Source organism: Sturnus vulgaris, chromosome 16, assembly GCF_052056855.1.
Source record: "Sturnus vulgaris isolate bStuVul1 chromosome 16, bStuVul1.hap1, whole genome shotgun sequence".
NCBI lineage: Eukaryota > Metazoa > Chordata > Aves > Passeriformes > Sturnidae > Sturnus > Sturnus vulgaris.
The window spans coordinates 16,183,182-16,207,321 of NC_142258.1; the positions used below are offsets into that span (position 1 = coordinate 16,183,182).

The following is a 24,140-nucleotide window of genomic DNA, read 5'->3' on the forward strand; positions in this document are numbered from 1 at the left end:
CATCCTTTCTAATTTGAGTTCTTCATGTTGGGAGATGCATAATGGGAGGTTTTCCAGGCTTGTCTAATTCTCCCTAGTGAAATGCATTGTGCTCACAAGTCGTAGTATTCTGTGTTCTGAGCAAAGTGTCTCAGAGAGCCAGCTTCTGATATGATTGGAAGGGAATGAATGGACTTAAATTCTTTCATTAGCTGTCCCACTAACTTTCTCCTCCCTTTGTAAGTATAAAAATGATGAAAAGCTGGAGTGCATCAGCTCTGAACCTGGAAGTGTTTGGATTATGTCAAAGTGAAGGTGATGGCTGCACAAGTAACTCTGACAGTGGCCAGCTGGAGTGACCAGACCATGCCTATGCTTGGTCCAGTGAAACCAGAAACTTGTTTTTGTCATAGGCATTCAATAATGCTGTGTAACCTTTAACATTTTTTTTAAGTGATTCTACTTCTAGAGCCTCTGTATTCTGAAGGGAAAACTCTCACTTGCCAACTTTTAAGGAGTGTGATCAATGCACTTTCTTTCAAATTACAGTTGCTCAGCAGGCAATGGTTTGCCTTTAGAAAAGTTTTGAAAACAGTATTTTTTTCCCTGTGTGTTGCAAATTCGTTTTTACTTTTGGCATTCATGCTTTTAGGGTCCTTAATTGCAGCAGACGAATTACTGATAAACTTGGCTGTAAACTAAAAAGAGTGTGCCCACTCAGCAGCTGCTGACTTTTCAGCTTTATCTTACTGTGGTTCATGGAAGCTTGCTCATAATAATTCCCAGGTTCTGCCTCGTGGAGTGTGTAAGCATGTTGCTAATAGTCAGATTGCACTGATGTACTCTTCAATTGCACCTTCGAATGCTGCCTCTTGCTTTTTGTGTAGTAAGGTGCACTTTTGAGTTTAGGGCAAAAATTGTGTAGGACGTAGTACAGTAAAGTAAAGTTCGGAAACTATTTCACTTCAGTAGCCAATCCATTTGGAATTGTGGAAAGGTTTATCAAATTTCCTTCACAAGTATCTAAATCTCTGCATTTTTTTGGCATTATTATCATATTCTTTTCAACTGTTCATCACCTTTTAATTGTATATTCAAGGTCGTAGTCTACACCTCAACTGAGGCGTGACTTGTGAAGCATGAAGGCTTGAAAAGAAGTCTTCAAGTAACTTGCATGAAACTAGCAGGAACTTGAAGGACTAGTGGGAATTCCAATGCAGAGAGGCTTGTTGAGCAAGGAGATGCAGACCAAGTTAAGGTTGCTGAAAAAGAGGGATTTCTGAGAGTTTGCTTCTCAAACACCAATATGCCATGATTGCTGAGCACAGGTGTTAAAGTGTGTTTTGGGGCTTTGGTCCATGAAGCCAGAGTGGATGGAATATGTGTGTGTGTATGTTTTGATGACGTAGGTAAAAGGCAGTATGGAACACATTGCCATCATGTGCTGTAGATGTAGATTGAACTAGAGTAGAGTATTACCATTTCTATGTTTTTATCCAATTTTTGAATGCAGAATGAAGTCAGGAGGACCTAATGGTGATGAGCTGAAGCTTGAAGATGTCTTTTATGCTGTTGTTCTGGATTTATTCCTAAAATGTGTAGAATGGCTCAAACAAGTATTTGGATTTGTTTTGCTATAATAAATAGTTCTTTTTTGAAAAAGGACTTACTCAGCTGAAAGCGTATTTGAATTAAAGTGTTGCATCTTTTGGCATGGTGTAGAACTTGCTAAAAAGCAGTCTAGTTTGTTTCAGCTTGCCAAAGTTTCATGTTCGGTAGCATGTGGGTTAAAACAACTATTGTTTCCTGTAGAGGGGATGTAGATACCAAAAAACCTGATGTGTGTACTTAGAAAGTGTTTTATTGTATCTTCCTGAGTTCGTATGTTGCAGAATATATTGTAACCATCATTTGAGATGTTATTCCTCCAGCATTATTTCTCTAGGACATGAACCATTGTTTAAAAACTACCTGGCACAGTCCCTTGTTCTGACATTCTCCTTAATTCTATCCCTCACTTGCACTTTGTACCTCTCCTTCCATCCTACCCTGACATGCTTTCATTCATTCTTTGCCATCCCGTTTACGCCAGTTCTCCCTCTCTCCCTTTGGAAGTGGTTCAGGACCAGAACTCCACAGTATCTCATCCTGTACTGCAAGAGGAGGATTTTCTCCTGTGCAGTAGGTACTGAGCTCTGACAGGTACCTACTTGCAAGGCTGCATGGCCGCAGGCTTAAGTGGAACTTCATACTTAGCTTTATGGGTGTTTTTCTTCAGGAGGAGCAAGAGAACAGTGATTTACAGGAGGTGGGGGAGTGATCAAATGTATAGTAAACCATGAGGGATTTTTTATAGCTCTTCTTGGTTAGCTCAGATAGTGCTGCCTTTGATGCATTGTATACTAAACATATCCTGTTTACTGAAGCAAGCCTTCAGTATAGGTTTGTTAGAAGGCTGTGATTGATAATTGGCACTGTGTGTGCTTTGAACACATTCAGCTACCTCTAATTTTCTAACTAGTAACAGGAGAAGATAGGTTACCGTTGTCTGTGTAGGACAGTTACCAGTTGAGCCTGAGATTAGCTGAGTTGGTCAGAGCATGGTGCTAAGAATGCCAAGGTCACAGGTTCAGTTCCTGTACGGGCCATTCATGTAAGAGTTGGACTCCATAGTCCCTGTGGGTCCTTTCCAACTCAGCATATTGTGTGCGTTTATGTTTCAGACTTTGGATGTTCACAACAAGAACGCTGTATGGCATAACCGTGCAATAATGCGTAAGCTGTTCTAGGCTCACCCTTCTCAGGAGCCCATGATATGTCCTGTGGAGACAGGGTAGAAAGTTCCTTTGCTGTTACAAAGTTAGCAAAATGAAGTGTTGACTTTCGGGGAACTTGACTGTTACAAGTCGGCATTTGCATCCTGAGCTTTGGGGAGTGAGTTAGTCCTGACATTCTGCATTTGAACTGTAGTAGGTGAGAGTGTGAATGCACCATCCTGTATATAAAGGTGTTCCCAAGTGAATGCTCCCCCTGCAGTGACTGGTGATTCCTGAAGACGTTGAGATGTTGTGAGCTAAGCCTGTAACCCAGACTGTTGGGATACAAGGGTGTAGTGAGAATTTACTCTGGGGATTCCAGCTTGTGTGTGTGTGTGTCATCTGTCACAGAAGATATGAATCAGCTGGCCTGTAAGAGCTGTCAGTGGAAGACTGAAAGGCATATTCTGAGATGCTACCTAGAAGGAAGAACTTGTGGCTGTAGCCACAATGAGATCCTGATACTATCAGTGTCTCGGTTATTTTAAACGTGTGTGTTCCACTGTTTGTCATTTTCATATTGGATTCTGAAACTGCAGTCTTTAAATCTCTTTATATAAACTTTTGCAAGTATTTATAGTTTGCTTAGAACTACAGAGACAGCTGTTTCCATGGGAATGCAGTTTGAGACGATATTATGCCAGTCACAGAAAAATGAAGTTTTAATAATAGGACATTTAGATGGGTAGAGAACACTGGACAAAAGGAATTAATAAGTTTCTCGGGAACACTGATGTTCTGACCTATGATTTTGTTGGGGGTTACAGTTCAAATACTGAGTACAAAAACCTGAAGTCTTTGCAAACTGTGTATTGAAAGCTGGGGGAGAATGCTGGAAACTTATATATCCAAATGACTGCCTTGTACCTTGTATGCGGGTGCTGGTGCTCTGGCGCACTTGGAGAGAAGGGAAGGAGTTGTTATAGCTGTAATGGTGGGGGTGTCTAGGTCACTGGTTGGGTGATGCAAGATGAGTAGACAGTAGGAGACTGTCCAGCTTGTCTTTGTCTTGTCTTTTCTATAAATGATTTTACATTGAACAAACACCTGAGCAGGTTATTAGAGTAAGCCCCCTACTTCTCCACAGCATTCTGCAACAGTAATGGTATAGCTGGCCTCAGAGGAGCTTCTTGTTTTAATGAATTGATGAAGTTTTAAATCATCCGTTATTGGGAATTAATCATAGAATTGTCAATCATTGGTGAGGGGATGAAAGCTCATTAGCTGTTCTGCATATAACAAGAATTGCATACAGTAAGATTGAGATAATGAATTTTTGGGGAGTGATTTATTGATGTATGACTGGTTTTGATTTTTCCTTTTATCCTGAACTGGTCTATAGTTCTTTGTTTTAGAATTCAGTACATTCCACTGCCGTACCAAGGTTGAGTATACTCTAGGTTGGATTGAGATAGCCCAATGATAAGTATTACCATTCACAGTAGTAAGAAAGTTTATGCAAAGGAAACCCCTTTGTTCCTGGAAGAATTGAATGGCAAATAAGAGCTCTGTAGAGGTGACAGGATATTCACATTTTTAGATCTTCATATACAGTACTCTGAACAATTGTTTGGATGGTAATTTATGAAAGAGTTTAAAGCAAAAAAGATTCTGATAAAATTTGCAGGAGTAGTTTGTCTTGTGGAATAGTAAGTGTGCATAAAGGAACAAAAGATCAGTTATGAGCTACATATCCTGTGTAGAAGTTGAATCCATGGAGTCCTCAGCATATCCAATATAACTCTTCAGTCCATCTTTTACCTACAACTAAAATGTAACTGAAAACGAACTGAACTTTAAATTCTTATACGACCATAAAATCTTCACTGACACTTTAGTTTCCTATGCCTTTTAATAATGAAAACTTTATGTATACCAAGTGTACTGAGCAATCTTTAGAAAATCCTTGAAAAGATCTGTTCTTCAGGCAGCTGACTTAGGATTTTATTTACTTTAGTAAGTATTAAAAAAAAGAAAAAGCCCCCAGAAACCCCAAACAAAAAACAACCACCCAGCACACAAATGAAAGCCCCAAATCCTGCATTCGTTGTTCCTTTGAAGGATTTCTCAGAAGTTGGGGATCTGTGATCTGAACTGAAATCCTGTGCCTAACTTCTGATAAAGGATGTCTTTTGTGTTGGGAGCTGGTAGCAACAGGAGATTGGAGATTGAGTTTGGGGAATGATGTGTTTCACTTTCCCCTTCTTGACCAAAGATCTGTATTTCATTACTGTGCAAATTGTGATATTCCAGTCTCACATTTGCAGAATGAAGAAGTGTCAGTTCTGTGTCTGTGTTGGGTTTCTTCTCAGCCATCTGTTAAAGTGCTCAGTTTTTTTCTTGTGGTTTCCTTTTTTTTTAAAGGATTTACCTCCACATTGCCAGAATTAAATGGCTTAAGTTTCAATTATTTTATCAGTGGCTGATGAAGACTTTAAGAAGTAAAGAAGCTGTTTATTTGAGAAGTTGTTTATAAGTGCATTTTCTTCTAGATGTCTAATGGTTTTTTATGTCTTGGCTTACATGCTTCGCTGTGGTGACAGTAATTTTCTTCAAAAGAGTCAATAGTCTTCCCTAGAAATAAAAGCAACATTAACTACTAAATGGTCGCAATATCATATTTTGTATCAACTAAATATTTATTGTATGCAGGAGAAAAATGGACTTTCACACACCTTGCTCTCTTCCAGGTTTGATTTCATATATTCTCCATTACTTGAACAAACTACCTTATCTAGGATTTGGAGAAACATGATTTTGTTGCCCAAAGGAATTTCTTTCAAATTGCAATTAACTTGTTAAGATTTACATACAAGTCTTTAAATCTCTAAAGCATAGTGGGCCTGTAACAGCTGATTCTTCTTATACTTAAAAAAAATACTATAGAATTATCAAAGTGGGATCTCTGGGTTTTTGAATGGGATATATATGTGTGTGTATATATACACTGGCTTTGTCAGGTAAAGCTTCATGAAGTTGAGTTTGAAAAGATAACTGGACTTTCTAGGCCTAAATATGAGAGAGAGAATTATGCTGATATATATAAAAATTAGGGAAACTGGTTGGGACTGCTGTATTGTACAAGCTGGGTGTATAAGCAAATAAACTAAGTCACGCCAGTATATCATGAGGTAAAACTCAAAACATACAGGCCAGTAACTGGAGAAAAGGAAAGTGTAATGAGTAGTGAAAGTGAATGTTTAGTGTTAAAAGGCTTTTGTTTTATTAAGTAGATGTCTGCATTGGTAAATACAGTCAAATCCTAAATATTTTTTAAAATAAAATTAAAGATAATTTATTTTTGAAATATAAATTACTGGGAATAGTTATATTTTTACATAAAAAAATGAGTACACTCTGGGGGGTTGACCCTGGTTTCTGGATTAGCACTCTGATTTAGAGTGTCAAATCAGGTGTGATGTTTTGTTTGTAGATTTTCCATCCCATTTTCTTTCCAGGTCCCTACTTGAGTAAACAGCAAAGTCTTTCTGTTTTATCTGGCATTATTCTCATTTTAGTATTTCCAGTCTTCATATCTCTTTTTCCGTGTTCTTTGGATGCTGATAACTGACAAAGGGACAATCAAGATTACACTTCTATGCCTCTTTTTGAAAGCCACAGTAGAATTTGGGAAAGGAGAGTAGATTGAGACTTGCCATCCTTTGGATAGCTGGAATTTTCCTAATGGTCCATGTCAGAGGTGGTGCTCTGAGGGTCATACACTGTGGATCAGATCATGGAAATGCTTGACCCATTGTCGTGTGATGAACTACAGCCTACATCTCTCAATCCTTCCCTTTCCACAGTTCTTCTGGAGGCAGTAGGATCAAGACCAAAGAAAAGAATGTGACGTTCTGCCTATTTTCCTCACGGACATCACTTTGTTCCATTGGTCAGCTCCCTGTTCAGTACTGCTCAGGAGTTCTCTGTGGCTGCAGGGCAGTGACTGCAGAGCTCACTAGCATATAAGCGTCAGAGAGGGTTATCTAGTAGAGGCTGCTATGATACATTCCTGCTTATCTGTGTTATTTCTAGAAATACGAAATTAAGCCATTGGGACCTTCCTCTAGTTTTTTTGCGCTTTGAGATTTTATTCCTATTAAACAAACCTCTTTGTTTGCCCAGTGTATTTCAAGTGTAAATGAGAACATTCTGAGTTACTCCCTCACGTCTATCCGAGGATCCTCTTGTTGGTTCAATATTCACTCTGGTTATGGTTTTTACAGCAGCAGATAATGGAGGGACTGCACCTGGTGGCACGTCAGGAATTCCTCCCAGCAATCCTGCTGGGAATTCCAAGTCAGCGGCAAGGAACCTGGGCTCCTCGGCAGGAGAGAAGGAAGAAGGGAAGAAGGTCCGACGGCAGTGGGAGTCATGGAGCACGGAAGACAAGAATACTTTCTTTGAGGGACTGTATGAGGTACACATAGAAGAAAATAACAGACTTAGATGGCTTTAGTTACAGTCTGGATATTCTTAAAGAAGGTTGATTCGGGTGAGATTGGCAGGAGCAGAAGGCCACTTAGAGATGAACATTTGTGGGACCATATACAGGGCAGTAAAACAGCTGTCAGTCAAAGCCACGTGTCAAAAGTTTCAAGTTTCTTTGGTTTTGTTTCTTTAAATACACAGGAAAGATTTCTGAGTTTTATTAATGAATGTTTATAATAATTTCAGTTACTGAATTACGGTTCTGTTTCAAATGAAAAATACTTAAATAATGTCCCCATCTGAACTTTCAAAAGTAACACACTTGGTCTGTGTTACAACAAACAAGAAAAGCTGTTCTGTTCTAAAGAGAATTGTGTTTAGTCTTTGGCCATGAAGAGGCTAGAACCAGTTCAATCCTAGGGCTGAGAGGCAGAAAAATGTTGCATCATCTTATCATCTGTTCCTTATGATGTATATGATGGATTCCTGCTTGACCTGTTCTTGTGATTATTTCAACAGCATATCTGTTTTGAAAATGCATGCCAAAGGTAAAAACAAAAGCAGTGATGAGGAGTTTTCTTCGTACATGTGCATCTTTTTGACTTTTTTTTCATCATAGGCATGGTATCACATACATATATTTTGTTGACAAAATGAACAGTTAAACAGTGTTTTTTCTTTTTTTAGCTCCTCTAAATTGCAGCAATATTCCTGGGAATCAAGTAATTTTTAAGCTGCTTCACTGACTTTTTTTGAATAGTGAGGAAAAATTTTAAGGATTTGCTTTAAGGTGGATCTGAGACTCAGTTTGTTCAATCCCTTCTACCATTCATTTTGTGATACTGCCTTTCAGAAGAGGTTTTCATACTTTGTAATTAAATCAGTTCCAATCTTTTCTGAATACAAAAATTTTGTGATACCAGGAGTTAATGTGTATAAGATCAAATCAAAACTCAAATTTTTTTACTCCGAGTAACAGTAACATGAAATGTACTGTAAATAAAAGTGCAGCTGGTAAATACAGAACATTTTTTATTTACTCTAGTCAGAAATGGTGGGGGCAATGCAGATGAAACTAAAGAATGCTCAGAGAGAAAATCAATGTTTTTAGTCCTGCTACTTAATGCATTAGTAAGTAAAGTTGGGTGATTTTTTTTTATTTGCTAGCAACTTGCTGTTTTTTATTTTGCAATAGTTAAAGAAATTAGAAAGTAATTAATTTGGCATCTATATTGCATTTTATATAAAACAAAGGAAGCCAGTGTCACTGTTGAGTTCTGATCCCCAAAAATTTTGTTTATGGATGTTGAAATCCAATTTCCCAGAAAGAACCCTGAAGTCCCTCACATTGTTTGACTTGACTTACGACAAGATCCAAGTTTGGGTTTGAGTATTTCAATTCGATTTATTCTTTCTTCAGCATGGGAAGGACTTTGAAGCTATCCAGAGCAACATTGCCTTGAAATACAAGAAGAAAGGCAAACCAGCAAGCATGGTGAAGAACAAGGAGCAGGTCCGGCATTTTTACTACCGCACCTGGCACAAGATCTCCAAGTATATTGACTTTGACAATGGTTAGTATGCACCAAAATGGGCTTGGTGCAAGGGTTGGAGTCCTGCCTTTTAGAGGTGAGGAAATAAATACTGCACATAGAGTTGTAGAACCACAGGATGGTTTGGGTTACAAGAGACCTCAAAGACTGTCCCATTCCATCCCCTGCCATGGGCAGGGACACCTTCCACTAGACCAGGTTGCTCAATGTCCCATCTCCAACCTGGCTGTGGAGACTTCAGGGAGTCCACAGTGTCTCACTTATTTTTGTTAGCGTGGCCCTACCGGGGTTCATGTTTTGTGAAAAATACTTTTTAAAACCTGGTATTCATATCACTACTATTCTGTGAATTCACCACACCATAGTAAATGCAGATCCTGATGTTAATACTGGGAAAAAACTAGGTTCAAGGAAATGTTTTTGTATGCTCAGGAACACACCTTCAAGGAGAACTGCCTAAACATTAATCAGGCATGGTTCTATCAAGCAAGCTGACCCAACACCACTTCGCAATTCTTGGGGGAAGGTAGAAACAAATAACAGTCCAATACAAGTGTAAATGGTGACATATTTGCTCCTACTTTAAAGAAGTTTGAAATTGTACCATGGGTTCAATAACTTAGGATTCCCAGTGCCATATTCCCCTTCCCATTCTTTTCCCTCCGTTTGCAACTGCTTTAATGAAAACGAAATTGGGAAGTCAGATGAACTGCTGGTGGTGTTTTATAACAGTAATAGTAACATGAAAATTGAGAATAGATTTTTATCAAATCCATCTTACTTATGAATGGGCAGAGAGGATTCAGGATAGTTTGTGGCTGGCCTAATCTGAATAATAGGCTAAATAAATGTATTTCAGAGTGACCAGATTTTACTAAGATTCAGTTCTGACTTCAAGGTGTCAAAAATGTTAGTTCTCCTGTTAGCTTGTTGATTAAATAATAGTCTCCAGAGTTTTCTGGTCCTTCTGATGGTGTATTCTAAGATGCATAAATCCAAAATGCAGTTTGTGGAGGTTGAATTTTTTTGTCTTTGAACATCTCTAAATATCAGCAAAAGTTTGGATAGTGAATTCATCTACAGTTTGTGGCCAGAGCCTCTCAAGTTAAAAATAACTCATCAGGGAGAAATGGATTTGGAAAGAAGTTAAGGAATGCAAAGCTAGTGTACAGTACAATCTCTTTATCACAGAATCAACTAGGATGGAAAAGACCTTTGAGATCATAGAGTCCAACCTAAGACCACCTTGTCAAGTAGACCATGGTACCAAGTGCCACATCCAATCCTTTCTTAAAACACCTATAGAGACAGTGACTCCATTGCATCCCTGGGCAGCTCATTCCAATGCTCAATCTCTCTTTCTATGAAGAATTTCCTCCTAATGTCCATCCTAGACCTTCTCTGACGTAGCTTAAGGCTGTGTCCTCTCATTCTGTGACTGGTTGCCTAAGAGGAGAGATTGACTCCCACCTGGCTACACCCTTCTTTCAGGGAGTTGTAGAGAGTGATGAGGTCTCCTCTGAGCCTCTTTTTCCCCAGACTAAACACCCCCAGCTTCCTCAGCCGTTCCTCACAGGACTTGTGTTCCAGACCCTTCACCAGCCTTGTTGCACTTCTCTGGGCATGCTCAAGCCGCTCCCTGTGCTTCCTAAATTGGGAGGCCCAGAACTGAATGCAGCAATCGAGGTGCTGCTCAACCAGTGCTGAGTACAGGGGAAGAATCACTGCCCTAGTCCTGCTGGCCACAGCATTCCTGATCCAGGCTAGGATGCCATTGTCATTCTTGGCCACCAGGGCACACTGCTGGCTCATGTCCAGCCTGCTGTCAATCAGCACCCTCAGGTCCCTTTCTGCCTGGGTGCTGTCCAGCCATTCTGTCCCCAGCCCATAGTGCTGCAGGGAGTTTTGACCAAAGTGCAGGACCCAGCACTTGGTCTTGTTAAACCTTCGTAAAAATTAAAAATGAGTTATTAAAAGTAACTCATTAAGGAGAAATAGATGTGGCTAGAAAGAAAATGAAGGAATGCAAACCTAGTGTACGATACACTTAGTATTGTACTGTGTACAATAGTGCATACTATACTATGAGTATGTAGTTTAAGAACTTTTGTGTTCCTTAGCTTAGGTTACCTAAAGGAGGACTTGAATATCTAAACCACCTGGCACCAGGTGTATTGCAAGTTCCTTTTTCAAAACAAGGCAACACTTAAAGATGAAGCCATTAGTATTTTATTTAAAAGCCAGTGTTGCAGCGAATGCAGTCTGGAAGAATTTTTAAAATAAAAAGATGTCATGGAAGAAGTTAATGTGTCTTTTTGATAACTAAAAGTTATGTATCTATATCTGTGGGGTCTAGAATCTCAGTGTCTGAAAGAATTTAACAATCAGTAGTTTGATTAGGTTTAGCATTGGTAGAAATATGTGTGCTTGGATTTTGAGATCAAAGAGAAGTAAAGTTTTGATGAATAGACAAGAATAAATATTTTCACTTGATTAGTAAACTACAAGACTGTCCTTACTATCATAGATCTTTTGATCTATTAGCAGTAATGTCTGCATCTTGTGTGTTGAAGAGAAAGGACAAAAAAACCCTTGCAAAGTTGAATAAAATGTCAGCAATTTTTTGTGTAAAAATTTAGAATCTAGAATTTGCATCAAATCTCTTAGGATGTGTTTGTGTGCACAAAAAATGTTCTCTGTCTTCTGGAAAATCCAGACCCACCTCTGAATTTTCGTGTAAAAGAGTTCTGTATGCATTTGCTTGGGAGCATCTGGACATTTCCCTTAGAATTTGTAAACAGTTGATACTAAACTTACCTTTATTATTAATTTGCTTTATTTTGCATATTGAGCAGTTGCATATTCATTTAAATTCCACGAAAGCTGCATTGTTTTCCTGTAATCTAAAAAATGCCATGAAAAGGAAGTTAGTGAACCAATCCCATTATAGTGTTTCTTGAGCCAGAACTTTGATCTGCTTTGTCTCATCATTGAAAATACAAATCCTCTCCTATTTAGTGTTGAAATGAGTATCTGCAATGTAGCTGTGCGTATCTGCAACCTGCATCTCACTGACACCTTTTCTGCTTTCTAGTGTTTTCTCAAGGGCTGAAAAAATCTTCCCTGGAGCTCTATGGCTTAATCTGCTATGGGGAACTAAGAAAAAAGATCGGAGGATGTGAGTATGAATGACTTCAGGTTATTTTTACATGATGGAATCAGAAGTTACTACCTCTGAGGTTGGCAGTGTCTAGTTCAGTTCCACTTTTGAGTTCTTCACTGTTACTGTAATCTTTGGTGTTATTTCATCATTAAATGTATTTTTATTTTTACAGACCTTCTTAATCTTGCATTAGTCCACTTTGATAGATTTTGAAGTTTTATCTGTCTGCAGACTGCAGTGCATGTATTGCCCACAGGTGATAGGAAAACGTACACAAAGCTTAGATGATCTATTCTGTTACTATTGAAACCTAAGCAAGTAAGTCTGTAAACGATACCATTTACACCCAGAATTATTTGTGCCTATGCAGTCAAATTCTGGGATGGTGTCTTTTTCTAAGTTTTTCTCTAAATGTTCTAAGTTTTCTTCTAAATGTTTGCTCATAATTGGAAACAACTTTACTGGCTAAGCAAGATGGGTTCTGACCTTGTCAGCCCGAGTCCAGTTTTGTCCATATTGATGAGTGGAGATGGAGGAGTATGTGCCATAACAATGCTCTGCTGTTTGCTGGCAGTTAATTATTTGCATTAGCAACATATCAGAGCTTAGGTTCACAGAACTATAGAGTCGTTTGGATTGGAAGGGACCTTAAAGACCATCTTGTCCCAATCCCCTACCATGGGCAGTGGCACTTTCCACTATCCCAAGTTGCTTGAACCCCCATCCAACCTGGCCTTGAACATTTCCAGGGATGGGGCAACCACAGTTTCTTTGGGCAACATGTTCCAGGGCCTCCATACACTCATAATACAAAGTGTTTTCATTATATGTAGTTTAAATCTCCCCTCCTGTGGTTTAAAACTATCAACCCTTGTCCTGTCCCTCCAGGCCCTGCTGAAAAGTCTGTCCTTGTCTTTGTCATAAGCCTTCTTTAAGTACTTCATATGCTGGGACCCCCAGCACTGTAGGTGGAATCTCACCTGAGTAGAATAGAGGATCCCTACCTTACCCTATGTCCACACTGTGGGGATGAGCCCTAGGACACGGTTCCTATGGTTTTCATGGTTTCCAGACCAGAGAGCTCTGACATGACTGGCTTGAAGAGTGGGCAGAGGAACATGCCCTATATGTGCCAGTCCATGTGCATACACCTTTTTATCGATATTTTTTTTCATTTGTCCCCAGGCTTTTTGTACAGTCAATGTTATATCATAGTGTATCTTCTACCTGCTTTGTTTAATTTGTGAGACAGGGAAAACCATCAAAATACCTTCACTTCTTTGTGAAGTCATACTAGTTATAAAGTGAAATGGACATGAAAGCGTTCATGAGTGAACATGTACAATTCCTACAAGGATTATGGGATTTTGGGAAGGGTTTTTTGCTATGTTCTTCCCTTACCTGGGATTGCTGTCATAACAGGTAATGAAAGAGACTTGTGAATGTTCATACTGACTTTATTCTGTTTGTTTAAAGATCTCCAGTTTGTTAACTGGAGAAGCCGTGCTCAGCTTGGAAAAGCAATTTTGAACTGTTTAGTAACAAAGCAGGTGCAGAAGCAAGGCACATTGCACTGTCAGCAGTAATCAGTGTTAATGTTTTTTTCCTGTACCCATATCTTGTTTTCCAAGCAGACCCTTCTTGCTATGACTGGGAGTAAGATTTCACACGGTCATCATGGCAATGCCTGCAGCCTCTGTGCTTCTGTCTTTTTAGAACTTTGGGACTTGGTTACATACTTCACCCACTGTCGCTTGGAAAATTCTTGTCTCCAAGACCAAATGTACTCAAGATGCAAGACTCTATACCATTTATGACAGATCTACTCTACAGCTGTGGAAAGCAGTTTCTTCCTTCCCCCCCCAACCCTTTTTTTTTTTCTCTTGGGGTATTCACAGTCACAGACATGGAGAAGACTTACTGAGAGCTATTGAGACACAAAAGCACTCCAGAAATACTTTTATAGCATTGCCAGAGGGAGGTTGATTGTTCAGTAAATAGATCTAGGTCTAATTGTCATATAAATCAAGTTACCAAAATGTCCGTTTAAAAACATGCTCTATAATACATACAAAAAAGTGAGGGTTGCATGCGCATTTTATTATTTTTATTTACTTTTTTGTTGTGTTAAGCTCTAGAATGCTGTTTTTCTAGAATGCTTTGCAACAGAGGTTGAGCAGGAAGAAGCTTTGCTTTTTAATACTCCAGTGTCAGATTAAAGCCCAGTGTTCAAAGATGGCTGTAGTACCTAAACTGTGGTGGTTTAATACATGTGTAAAGAGTAATTTTTGTGGCAAGTATCATGTAAAGCTTGCATGTTATGAAAATACAAACTTTCCAGAAGAGCTATGTTACAGCACGTTTATGCACATTAATCCTATGTGAGAATAAAATGTAATTAGCTTTGAAAACCCAATAGGACACAGAGAAGGCCACAGGTTTAACAGTGTATATCCTAATCCACTGTGTTATCTCATTTACTGAAAAGGTATGGATGACAAGAATGCAGCTAAACTCAATGAACTCATTCAAGCCGGGTAAGTAAGAACTTCATCCTGAAACTCCTAAAACTGCATTGTTCCCAACTTGACTGTTGTATTGATCATCCAAAGTTTGGGGCATTTCTTAATTTTCAAGAGCTGAAGTTTGATGTTTTCTATTCTTAGTCTGTTTTGTATTAGGATATATCTCCCCTTTTCCATGAAGCCATTAATTGTTAATGAGAAATGATGGGTTACGTTTAATAAAATAATTAAATGAGAATTCTTTATAGAAGCTACAGTAATTAAGCATGTGAATTCACTCAGGAAAATAATATAATTATTTAGGTTGGAATCCAATATCATCAAGTCCAACCATTACTTCAGCCCTGCCACCGCTAACTCCTGTCCCCAATTGCCACATCCATAAGTCTTTTAAATCTCTTTAGGGATGGACACTCCACCACTGCCCTGGACAGCCTGTTCCACTGCCTGACCATTCTTTCAGTGCAGAAATTTTGTCAGTAGCCCATCTAAACCTCCCCTGGCATAACTTGAGGGTGTTTGCTCTCCTGTTCTTGCTTCCTGGGAGCAGAGCCCAAAGCCCCCCTGGCTGCCCCCTCCTGTCAGGGAGTTGTGCAGAGCCAGAAGGTTCCCCCGAGCCTCCTTTTCTCCAGGCTGAGCCTCCTCAGCTCCCTCAGCTGCTCCTCATCAGACCCTTCCCCAGCTCCATTCCCATCTCTGCACAGACTCCAGCCTCTTAATGTCCAAACCACAAGAAACTCCTAATTAAAGGAGTATTGTGACTGTGAACTAGTTAAGCAGAGCACTCTTCAGTGTCTGGTAGTGTATGTAGTTTTACCCACCCAGCCTGAGAGGCTCTTTGTAGCATAAGGTGAGAAGGACAGAAACCATTAACAGGCATTAATTTCTCCATCTGGTTCAGATTCTGAATGTATTTTATGTGGGATAGGAGTGATTCTTCACTGTCTTACAGTTCCTTGGGAAAGCTCTTTGGCATGCTGAGGGGAAATCTGTAACTCTCTAAAAATCTTGGTCATAAAATAGCAGTTCATACTGAAAAAAATAATAAATAAACCAAAATATTTTAAGTAGGTAAGTTATGCTCTTGGGTCAAGTCAGACTAGTAATTCTGAATGCATAGTCAGTAGAGTGACTATTTTTAAGACCTAGCCTTTTCTGGAGACATCCAGGATCTAGGTAACAGAAGAAAATAAGAATTTTGAGCTAAGAGTAGTTCTGTTGCAGACTGACTCCTTTACTGTGTTTTCCCCTAAATTTGTAGAAAGTATTTTTCCAGCCTCCCAGCCATAGATTTCAATTAGAAAATTAGAATGTCTAAATAGATCTGCTTTTATATTAGTTTGATAATAAGTTATTCTTTAGACTCTGTCCTTGATTACTTGAAGCTAATGATACTTAATGGAAAAGGGAATTAGGGGAGGCTGAACACCTGAATGTGGGGAGCTGGAATATTCTAAAGCATGTGTTAGGGAAGCATGAAAATAGCATTGATTGCTGTAGTTGTGGAAGAGTGCTGTAGTGGCAGGGTGAAAACTTGCATAGGAAGACTTTTAATGTTTTGTCACATTTATGTGTGCTCTGTGTTTCTTCATTTACTGAATGGTGTACTTCGCTTACTGATTTTTGAACTGTGTCATTTCCCCTCACACTCAAGAAAGGCAGTAGTTCCTGCTTCTTCATATAGATATCAGCAGGTTTGCAGTTGTTTGGTTTCCTCCTAGTGTTTTGTTGTTTTGGTTTTTTTTTGTTTGGTGAGGGTTTTCTTTCAAATAGTATCTTTTCCATAACATACTTATATTTTTCACACTTATTTTCTGGCTTTTATCTTAGGTTTTAGTTGGGTTGGGGATTTTTTGGTTTTTTTTCTCATCTCTCTGCCCTTTGAAGCACAAATAGAAATGCAGTGAGGAGTTTGTGATGCTGATTCATGTTCATTTATAAGCTGTTCTGTGGTAACAGATGGTGGATACCTGCAGCCCAAGGTCCACCTGCACAGGTGGCAGACAAATTGAGCACGAACAACTACCAGGTAGCCTGGCTCAACAATAAATGCTTTACAATCAACTAGCTGGGCTCTTGAACAGACATAGGAAATACGAAAAATGAACAACAGCACTTTTCTTCTTTCTTCTTTTCCTTAGGTCATTTAGCTCAGCTGTTTTAGGCAGATCAAACCTCCTGGGCCTTCTGAGCAGCCAGGCCCTTGTTTCAGTCACCTTCCACTCACATGATGAAATCATTTCCACAAAACTTGATTGGTTTATATAGTTATATTAGTTAATATAAAAAATATGTTTCTTTCCCCAAACCTCTTCTTACTTTTACTGTTGTACTGTCAAGGTAATAATTATGATGATGATAATAATAATGCTATTTCTGACTCTTCCCTCACATTCTTCAAAGGCACATTTGATAATGAAGAATTGCATTAGCTAAAATCAAGGAGGAGAGTCTCAGCTTGCACAAGCAGTCAAAAGAATATACTGTATTAAAACAGATTACAAATAGGGAAGAGGATCATTGTACAAAATGATGATTTTTCTGATAAAATTGTATCTACACTTTAATAGAAGGATAGTTACAAGAGGATATGGAGTCTCATGCTAAGGCTGAGGTGCCCATGAGGAGGTTTTATCTTTTGTCCTTACCTTAACATTTTGATTAGATATCCACAAGGGTTTCTGTGTCTCTCTTAGAGAGAATCTTTACACTGGAAGACACTGACAGAGACTTTACCCTGTTGGACTTGGTGGGACTAACAATCTTCAAACAATTCTTGTTTCCAATAATTAAGTTGAAAGGAAATCTGCTCTTCCAGCCCAGAGATATTCCAAATCTACAGAAGTTCACAGTTTAGTAACTGAAACTTTGAGTTGTTCACCCCATCAGCTCCATCTTTTCAGGTCTGCCTTCACTTCTGCTGCCCTTTTTCTGATTTTCTTCTTAGCACTGTAGATAACTGCTCTTCCTTCGTGATGGTGTTTTACTTAGAGGAAGTCTGCAAGGACTTGTGTTCAATCGTGCTGCTTCTATGCCAGCTGATCCTTAATGCTTCAAGTATTAGGTAGTAATACTGCCATTGGTAATTTGATTGGGCTCTTTGCCTGCCTTTTAAGTCCCTAAAAAGAAAACAGGACTGATGGAGTGAAGAAATCAAGTCGTTTCACAGTGTGAAAGCAAAAATGACCTGTCACTTTTAAGGATCTTTGAAACTGCTAAAGTGATATTGAAGGTAAACCAGTTAAATCATAGTGTAAAAGATTATTCAGTTTTTTGCACAAGCTCTTAGACCTCATGTCTACACCAGATATGGTAATCATATTTCCAAATGCAAGACTCTGCAAAAACTTGACTCTCTTTCTTCCTATAATTGAGACTCATGAGTATAAAGGGAAGACTAAATCAAAACCACTTATCTTTCATGAAGCAGCTGTCTGTGAGGGTACTCTTGAACCAAAGTAACATAATCCTGGTCCACTTACAAAACAGAAGTCCCTCCCCAAGTGGGCAACCAAGTGTTTCATGAAAGTCTGAAAGAGGAGAGCCACAAGAGTAGCACTTCCACAATGAAAAGTAAAGGAAGATAGGAAAGACTGAATGCTCTGTGAACTTGCAGTGCGGACCCTTATGTTTCTGTATTCATTCCTGTAGCCATGATGGTGTTTTCCTCTGTGTCCCTGATCCCAGAATCACAGAATAAGCTGAGTTGGAAAGAACAGGGGTCATCAAGTCCGACTCCCAGCCCTGCACAGCACCATCCCCAAGAGTCACACTGTGCCTGAGAGCATTATTCTAATGCTTCTTGATCTCTGTCAGGCTTGCTGCTGTGACAACTGCCCTGGGGAGCGTGTTCAGTGCCCAAGCATTCTGGCAGAAGGAGCTTTTTTTGATATCCAACCTAAACCTGCCCTGACACAACTTCAGGCCATTTCCTTGGGTCCTGTCACTGGTCACCAGCATAGAGAATAAATCACTGTCTGCCCCTTCTCTCCTCTTCATGAGGAAGTAGTAACTGCAAGGAGGTCTCCCCTTAGTCTCCTTTTCTCCAGACCAAGTGCCCTCAGGCAGACCTCGTATGGCTTCCCCTTATACCATTTTTTTGCCCTCCTTTGGACACTCTCTAATAGTTTAATATCTTTATTACATTGTGGTGACCAAAACTGCGCACAATACTCAATGTGAGGCCACCCCAGTGCAAAGCAGAATGCGACAATCCCCCCTGAGCCCAGCTGGCAATGTTAGACCTGGTGCCCCCAGGTCCCCCAAGAGGGATTTCCCTCTTGGCTCCACGGCATTGGTTACTCAGCTCCAACTGGCCCTCAACCAGGACCTCCAGGTCCTTTCTGTAGCACTGCTCTCCAGCATCTCCTTCCCCACTCTGTCCATACATCCAAGGTGCAGAATCTGGCACTTTTCCTTGTTAAACTTCTCATGGTTGGTGATTGCCCAGTTCTCTCTCATTTGCTGAGGTCTCTCTGCAGGGCCTCCCTGCCTTCAAGTGACTCCACACCTTCTCCCAATTTTGTATTTTCTGCAGAATTGCTTAGTATCCCTTCCAGTCCTGTGTCTAAATCATATATGAAGTAGATGAAGAAGACAGGGCCTAAGATGGATAGGTCTGTTGGCACATTGTTGTTACTGGTTCCCCTAAGTACTTCTCTTTCCATATATCCAGGGCTACAACTGTTCGTTACAAAGGCAGAAACCTGCGTATCAAAGCTCCCATGTGCAGGGCTTTGAAGAAACTCTGTGATCCAGATGGTGAGTAAAATATGTTGGAACGTGATGGTGTTCTAGAAGATGGCCGGAAGCATAGAAAGTGAGCAGGCTTGTTCTGGTGTATCCATCACTGGCAGGGTAATTTGGGCTGTTGCATGTTTGTCCTGGGCACAGTATTCTGTCTTGGCCTGTTTGCTTGTGTAACCCTAGTAACTTTCAGGACTCACCCAGTTTTCTTACCAGCTAAGATGAAAAGAAAATACCCGCACCAGACCAGTTCACTGCTGCTTTACAGATTGTGCTTTCACTGAATGTGAAGGTGCCAGTGAATCAGCAGCAGTATCATGTTTAGCTTTGAACATTTTCAAATGTTTTACCTTCTCCTATTCAGCTATGTGTGATTTCATTTTGGGTTTATTGTTTACTTCCTCGTTCCCAAGTAAGTAGAATCAGGCTCTTCAAAGGTCTGAAATACTGTACTTGCTCAAGGTTTCCAGACATCTGATTTTTGACACTGCTTGCTCAGCTGGAATCCCCAGTACCACTGCAGTGTCCAGGGATAAGAAGGTATTGGTACCAAAGGTAATTAATGAAGCAGGCGCTACTGATGAAACTGAGCTGCCTGAGTTGTCTGTAGGGATGTCTGATCTTTTGTATTGTGTAACTGAGTGTACAGTGTTGTGACTGGGTTGTCCTTGCTTTGACCCTTTGTGCTTCATCTCCATTCAGGTGTGAGCGATGAAGAGGACCAAAAGCCAGTACGACTTCCTCTCAAGGTCCCTGTGGAGCTGCAGCCACGGAATAACCACGCATGGGCTCGAGTACAGAGTCTTGCCCAGAACCCACGGCTTAGGTAATGGAGAACTGATGGTGGTGCTCAGAATAGGGAAATAGATGAACAGCATCCTAGCCCCTTCCTCTTTCTTCAGGGTTTTCTTTGCCGGTTGGACGGTTCATCTTTGAGAATGCAGTTGGCCTAAGTGTACTTTTAGTCTGCAGCCTTTGTCCAACCAGAGTGCATGGTTTGTGAACATGAGTTATCACGTGGGAAAATTAGATTGCCATTGTTCTTTATATCTTTTAATTTCAGTAATGAAGGAGCTACTAACTTTAGAGATGAGTATAGTTTCTGCCACTTAATGTCAGAGCAGAGGGCAAGTAAAAGGAGATAGTAGCCTTTGTTCTACTAAAAATTGTATTGCATGTACCATAGACAGAGAGAAGGGAACATACATATTGGTCAGAGGTGCCTGCACCAAGGCTCTGAGCATTTCACCTGCACCCAATGATTAAATCAACATGGAAGGTGTTTGTAGCTTCTCCTTTGCAATGTGTTGTTGGTGCAGCTGTTCAGTGTCATCAGTGGCTGTTCATCTTGGTACTTTACATCTAGTCCAGAACTTGGGGCAGCAAACATGAGGCCTCTGTGATGTTGAGTGTTGTTTCAAATGCAACACTTCAGTGTAGTGACCAAAGAGCATGATAAAACTATCCATGCTCTTCTCTGCATTAGGTTTATTTAATAAAATACTTTCAAAAAGTAAATGTTTAAGAGTCTTTTGTGCCTCTTTTTCTCTTTCTTTCTTTTTTGAGTAGCTTTGTGCCTTGCCTGTACTTTTGCAGGCTAAGTCTTGCCATCTTTTCCTATCTTCTTCCATCTGGAAAAAGTAGTTTCTTGAATCACGGCAGTCAGGTTTATCTGAGAGGCTTTTAGAATGTGTGAGTTGTCACAGTTGTGAGTTAACCTAGATTTTAAAGTTGTGGGATAACAAGTTTTTCGTTTTGTTCTGTTTTTTTTTCTTAGCACTTGAGAGTGTTCTTTGTGCTGGTATTATAGAATGCCAGTTTATCCTTAATTCCCCTTCTAGTATCAAGGTTAGGACTTGGAGCTCCTGCTGACAGTTGTTCTCTGTTCCCTTGCAGGATGATCGTGGAGTTACATCGGAAGGTCTCCAGCCTCCTTGAATTCCTGAAGCAGAAGTGGGCTCTCCATGAAGTGCGGGTTGTATCCTTTTCCTACTCAGTCTGTTCCATGTTCTGTGTCCTGGGAGCAATTCCCTTCCTATTCCAAGTTCAGTTTTGCATCAGAAAAGTGAATCTACTTCATGAATATACCAGTCCCTGCTTAGTGAAGATAGAGGTAAAGCCTCAGCATCACTAATGGAAGCAGCTGTGGGACATCCCATAGCATTCTGCTTTTACCTCAACTCTGTTATGGTCCCCTGAAAGCTAGTTAAGAAAAAATTATGTTCCTGCTTTTATTTAATTTCCTTAAACAGTGATCTTAGTCTGGTTCATTATCAGTGGGTGACCCTCATACAGCCTGGATAATTGACAATTCTGTTTCCAGTTTCAGCAGACAGATGAAGGACAGATCTTTGCACTTAGTGCAGTTTCACCAGTGAAGGCTTAAGCTTCTTGACAAGGTAGCTGCTGCTGCCTGCAGTGTATCTCTGCACTGTCTGAGCCATACAGCGTTCAGGGCGTCCCTGCCTCTGATCCATACAGTCGAAGGATTTCTGAGTTAACAACTGTTCTGTTCTGAACCTAGTCCTTCTGATTTGTAGGTTTTATCTTCCTGGGCCTTTCATTCAGTCTTTTCTGTTTAATTTGTGAGCCTGGAAGAGGTAGCATAGCACTTGAAACTCTGAAGGATGTCAGAGAGTGTAAGGTGGAGTTTGCTGCACTCATGAGAGGCTGCTTTGCTGTGCAGTGTTGGAGGTTTTGTTGGGATTTGTTGATTGGGATTTTTTTTTTTTTTTACAATTACAGTGGTGTGTGAAACAGAGAAAAGTAATTTTGTTTGGAATGGATATTTATTTTGTGCTTGTAGCAGGTCTTCACTGCAGTTTTTATCACCACAAAGGACCTAATTTCTGATTATAGTGTCTTCACTATAATCTGTGCTGAATAGAGAACATGTCCTCGATCAACTAGGTTTTCTTTTACTTTTTTTTTGACTTGCAAAATAGGCTCCCAGGTGCTTTTTTGGAAGGGGCACACGACGTTACATTCTTTGACACATCTTTTTTAGCGTAAAACACTCGAAGAACAGCAACTTCAAGATTCCAGAGACTCAGAAACAAGAGGCAGCTTCTCAGAGGAGAAAGTGATGCTCCATCTCTTTCCAGGGGAGAACTGTACCCTCACTCCACTGCCTGGGGTAGCCAGAGTGGTCCACTCCAAGGCCTTCTGTACCGTGCATTGGCAGGAAACGGGCAAATGCAAACAGAACACGAAAGACTCTCACTTACTGCCCCCCGCCCAAATCCTTGGAATACAGAGTGGTCAGGGGACAGCAAGGGGACAGATGAAATACCTGCGGGGAATGGAAGGTAAGGGTACGGGAAGGGCAGAGAGCACAACAGAGCCCAGCAGAGCCTTACAGCCTGCAGCTGAAGTTTCTGCAAGCACTGAAGATGGTGCCCCAGAGCCTGTCCTGGTGGAAGGAACTGCCTCGAATCTCAGCAGCACTAATTCCCTCCAGAAACCACCTTCTGGACTTCAGGATCCAGGAGGGCACCAGGAAAAGCTGAGCTCAGTGGCCCCCTGTGTGGAGGGCAGGGAGGCCCTGGCTAGTGACCAGGCAGCTGTGCTACCCTCATGCAGCACGGTGTGTGCTTGCAGCAAGATCCCTGATGTCGAGGAGCTCTCTCTGCTCGATCCATTCCCACGGTACATGAAGTCCTGCCAGGACCTAATCGTCCCAGAGAAATGTTCTTGCACAGACAAACTGCATGGGAAAGACTCTGCTTCAGCATGTGGTAATGCTTCTCCAGTGGTTTTTCCAAGCAGGAGGAGTGCAGAGACCTCTGACTCCTGTTCCCAGCTACTGAGAGGTGGTGTGGCTTCCCCTGGCAATGGCAGATGTGAAACTCAGGCTGGCCACAGTCAGGGCCAGCAGCTCGATGCTTGTACCAAGGATATCATGGATGCAGTAATGGAGGATTCTCAAGAGAAGCTGGGCTCCTTGTTTCCACCTCAGGGACAATCCAGTACAAAGACTCTCAAGGATGACCCAAGTCGGCTCTCCCAACAAGTTAGAGAAGAAGGGTGGAGTCTGCGAACCTCTGAGAGCCTTACGCTGGCTGAAGTCTACCTCATGATGGGCAAACCGAACAAGCTGCAGCTGGAATATGACTGGTTGGCTGTCTTGGAGCCAGAAACCCAGGATGCTAGAGAGCAAACATCTGAGTCAAGTGCTGTCCCTGTATGTCCTACCTTTCACAAGCAGAGACTCTTGAATTGCCTTCTGAAACTCATCTCTACTGAAGTCAATCCCAAACCAGTAAGTAGCTCTTGTTCATGCTCCAGATACTAAACTCTAGTTTAATTTGGGGAATAATTGCCCAGTTGTGCATTCATAGTAAATAAGTAATCAGCCATGTCAAGAGCTTTGGAGATTCCTGTGTTTAAATTATACAAAAAACACAACACAAGACAGCTGGCTACAGAGTGGACTTTGCTTCAATATGGTTTTTACACTGCCTTTTAGCTTCTGGTTTGCTGTGAGTCTCATTGGTGTTCCAGCAAACGTTGTGAGGTGAGGTGCCTTCTGTTCTCTCTCAGATTCATGGAACCTTAGAACAGCCCATGTTGGAAGGGACCTTGGAAGACCATCTAATCCAACTTTTTGTGGGAAATGGATCTTGGATGAGATTAATATTCTACATGAAAACTGCAATGATTTTCAGTGTTTAGGTAGTTCAAATTACACATTATGAGAATGAAAAGAATATATTTCTTCAGAATAGCAGAGTCAATAGAACTGCACCACAGTTGATTTGTGTGAAAGTTCCCAGACTCCAGGACAGCTGTTTAACAGTCCCAGAAAAGTACCTTCCTCCTTAGGCAGACGTTAGGGAATGAACTTGCTTTCCTTCTTGTGCTCTGTAACATGTATTTAAGATTTGCCCCAGTGATACCTGGGCAGCCAATTCCACCTAGTGCAGCC

The 24,140-nt window shown here is 40.6% G+C and overlaps 1 protein-coding gene across 5 annotated transcripts in view; it reads left to right on the forward strand.

Annotated features, from left to right (window-relative positions):
- CRAMP1 (cramped chromatin regulator 1) overlaps nt 1–24,140 on the forward strand; it is a 46,392-nt gene that overhangs the window by 4,652 nt on the left and 17,600 nt on the right. For 4 of the 5 annotated variants that reach the window (XM_014890213.2, XM_088174694.1, XM_014890212.2 and 1 more), the window contains 8 exons: nt 7,022–7,215; nt 8,647–8,800; nt 11,874–11,957; nt 14,431–14,479; nt 19,143–19,228; nt 19,916–20,039; nt 21,110–21,191; nt 22,221–23,474. In XM_014890213.2, coding sequence (XP_014745699.1) covers nt 7,022–7,215; nt 8,647–8,800; nt 11,874–11,957; nt 14,431–14,479; nt 19,143–19,228; nt 19,916–20,039; nt 21,110–21,191; nt 22,221–23,474 — 2,027 coding nt within the window. The remainder of the gene's footprint in view (nt 1–7,021; nt 7,216–8,646; nt 8,801–11,873; nt 11,958–14,430; nt 14,480–19,142; nt 19,229–19,915; nt 20,040–21,109; nt 21,192–22,220; nt 23,475–24,140) is intronic. The other variant, XM_088174693.1, reaches the window with a different exon arrangement.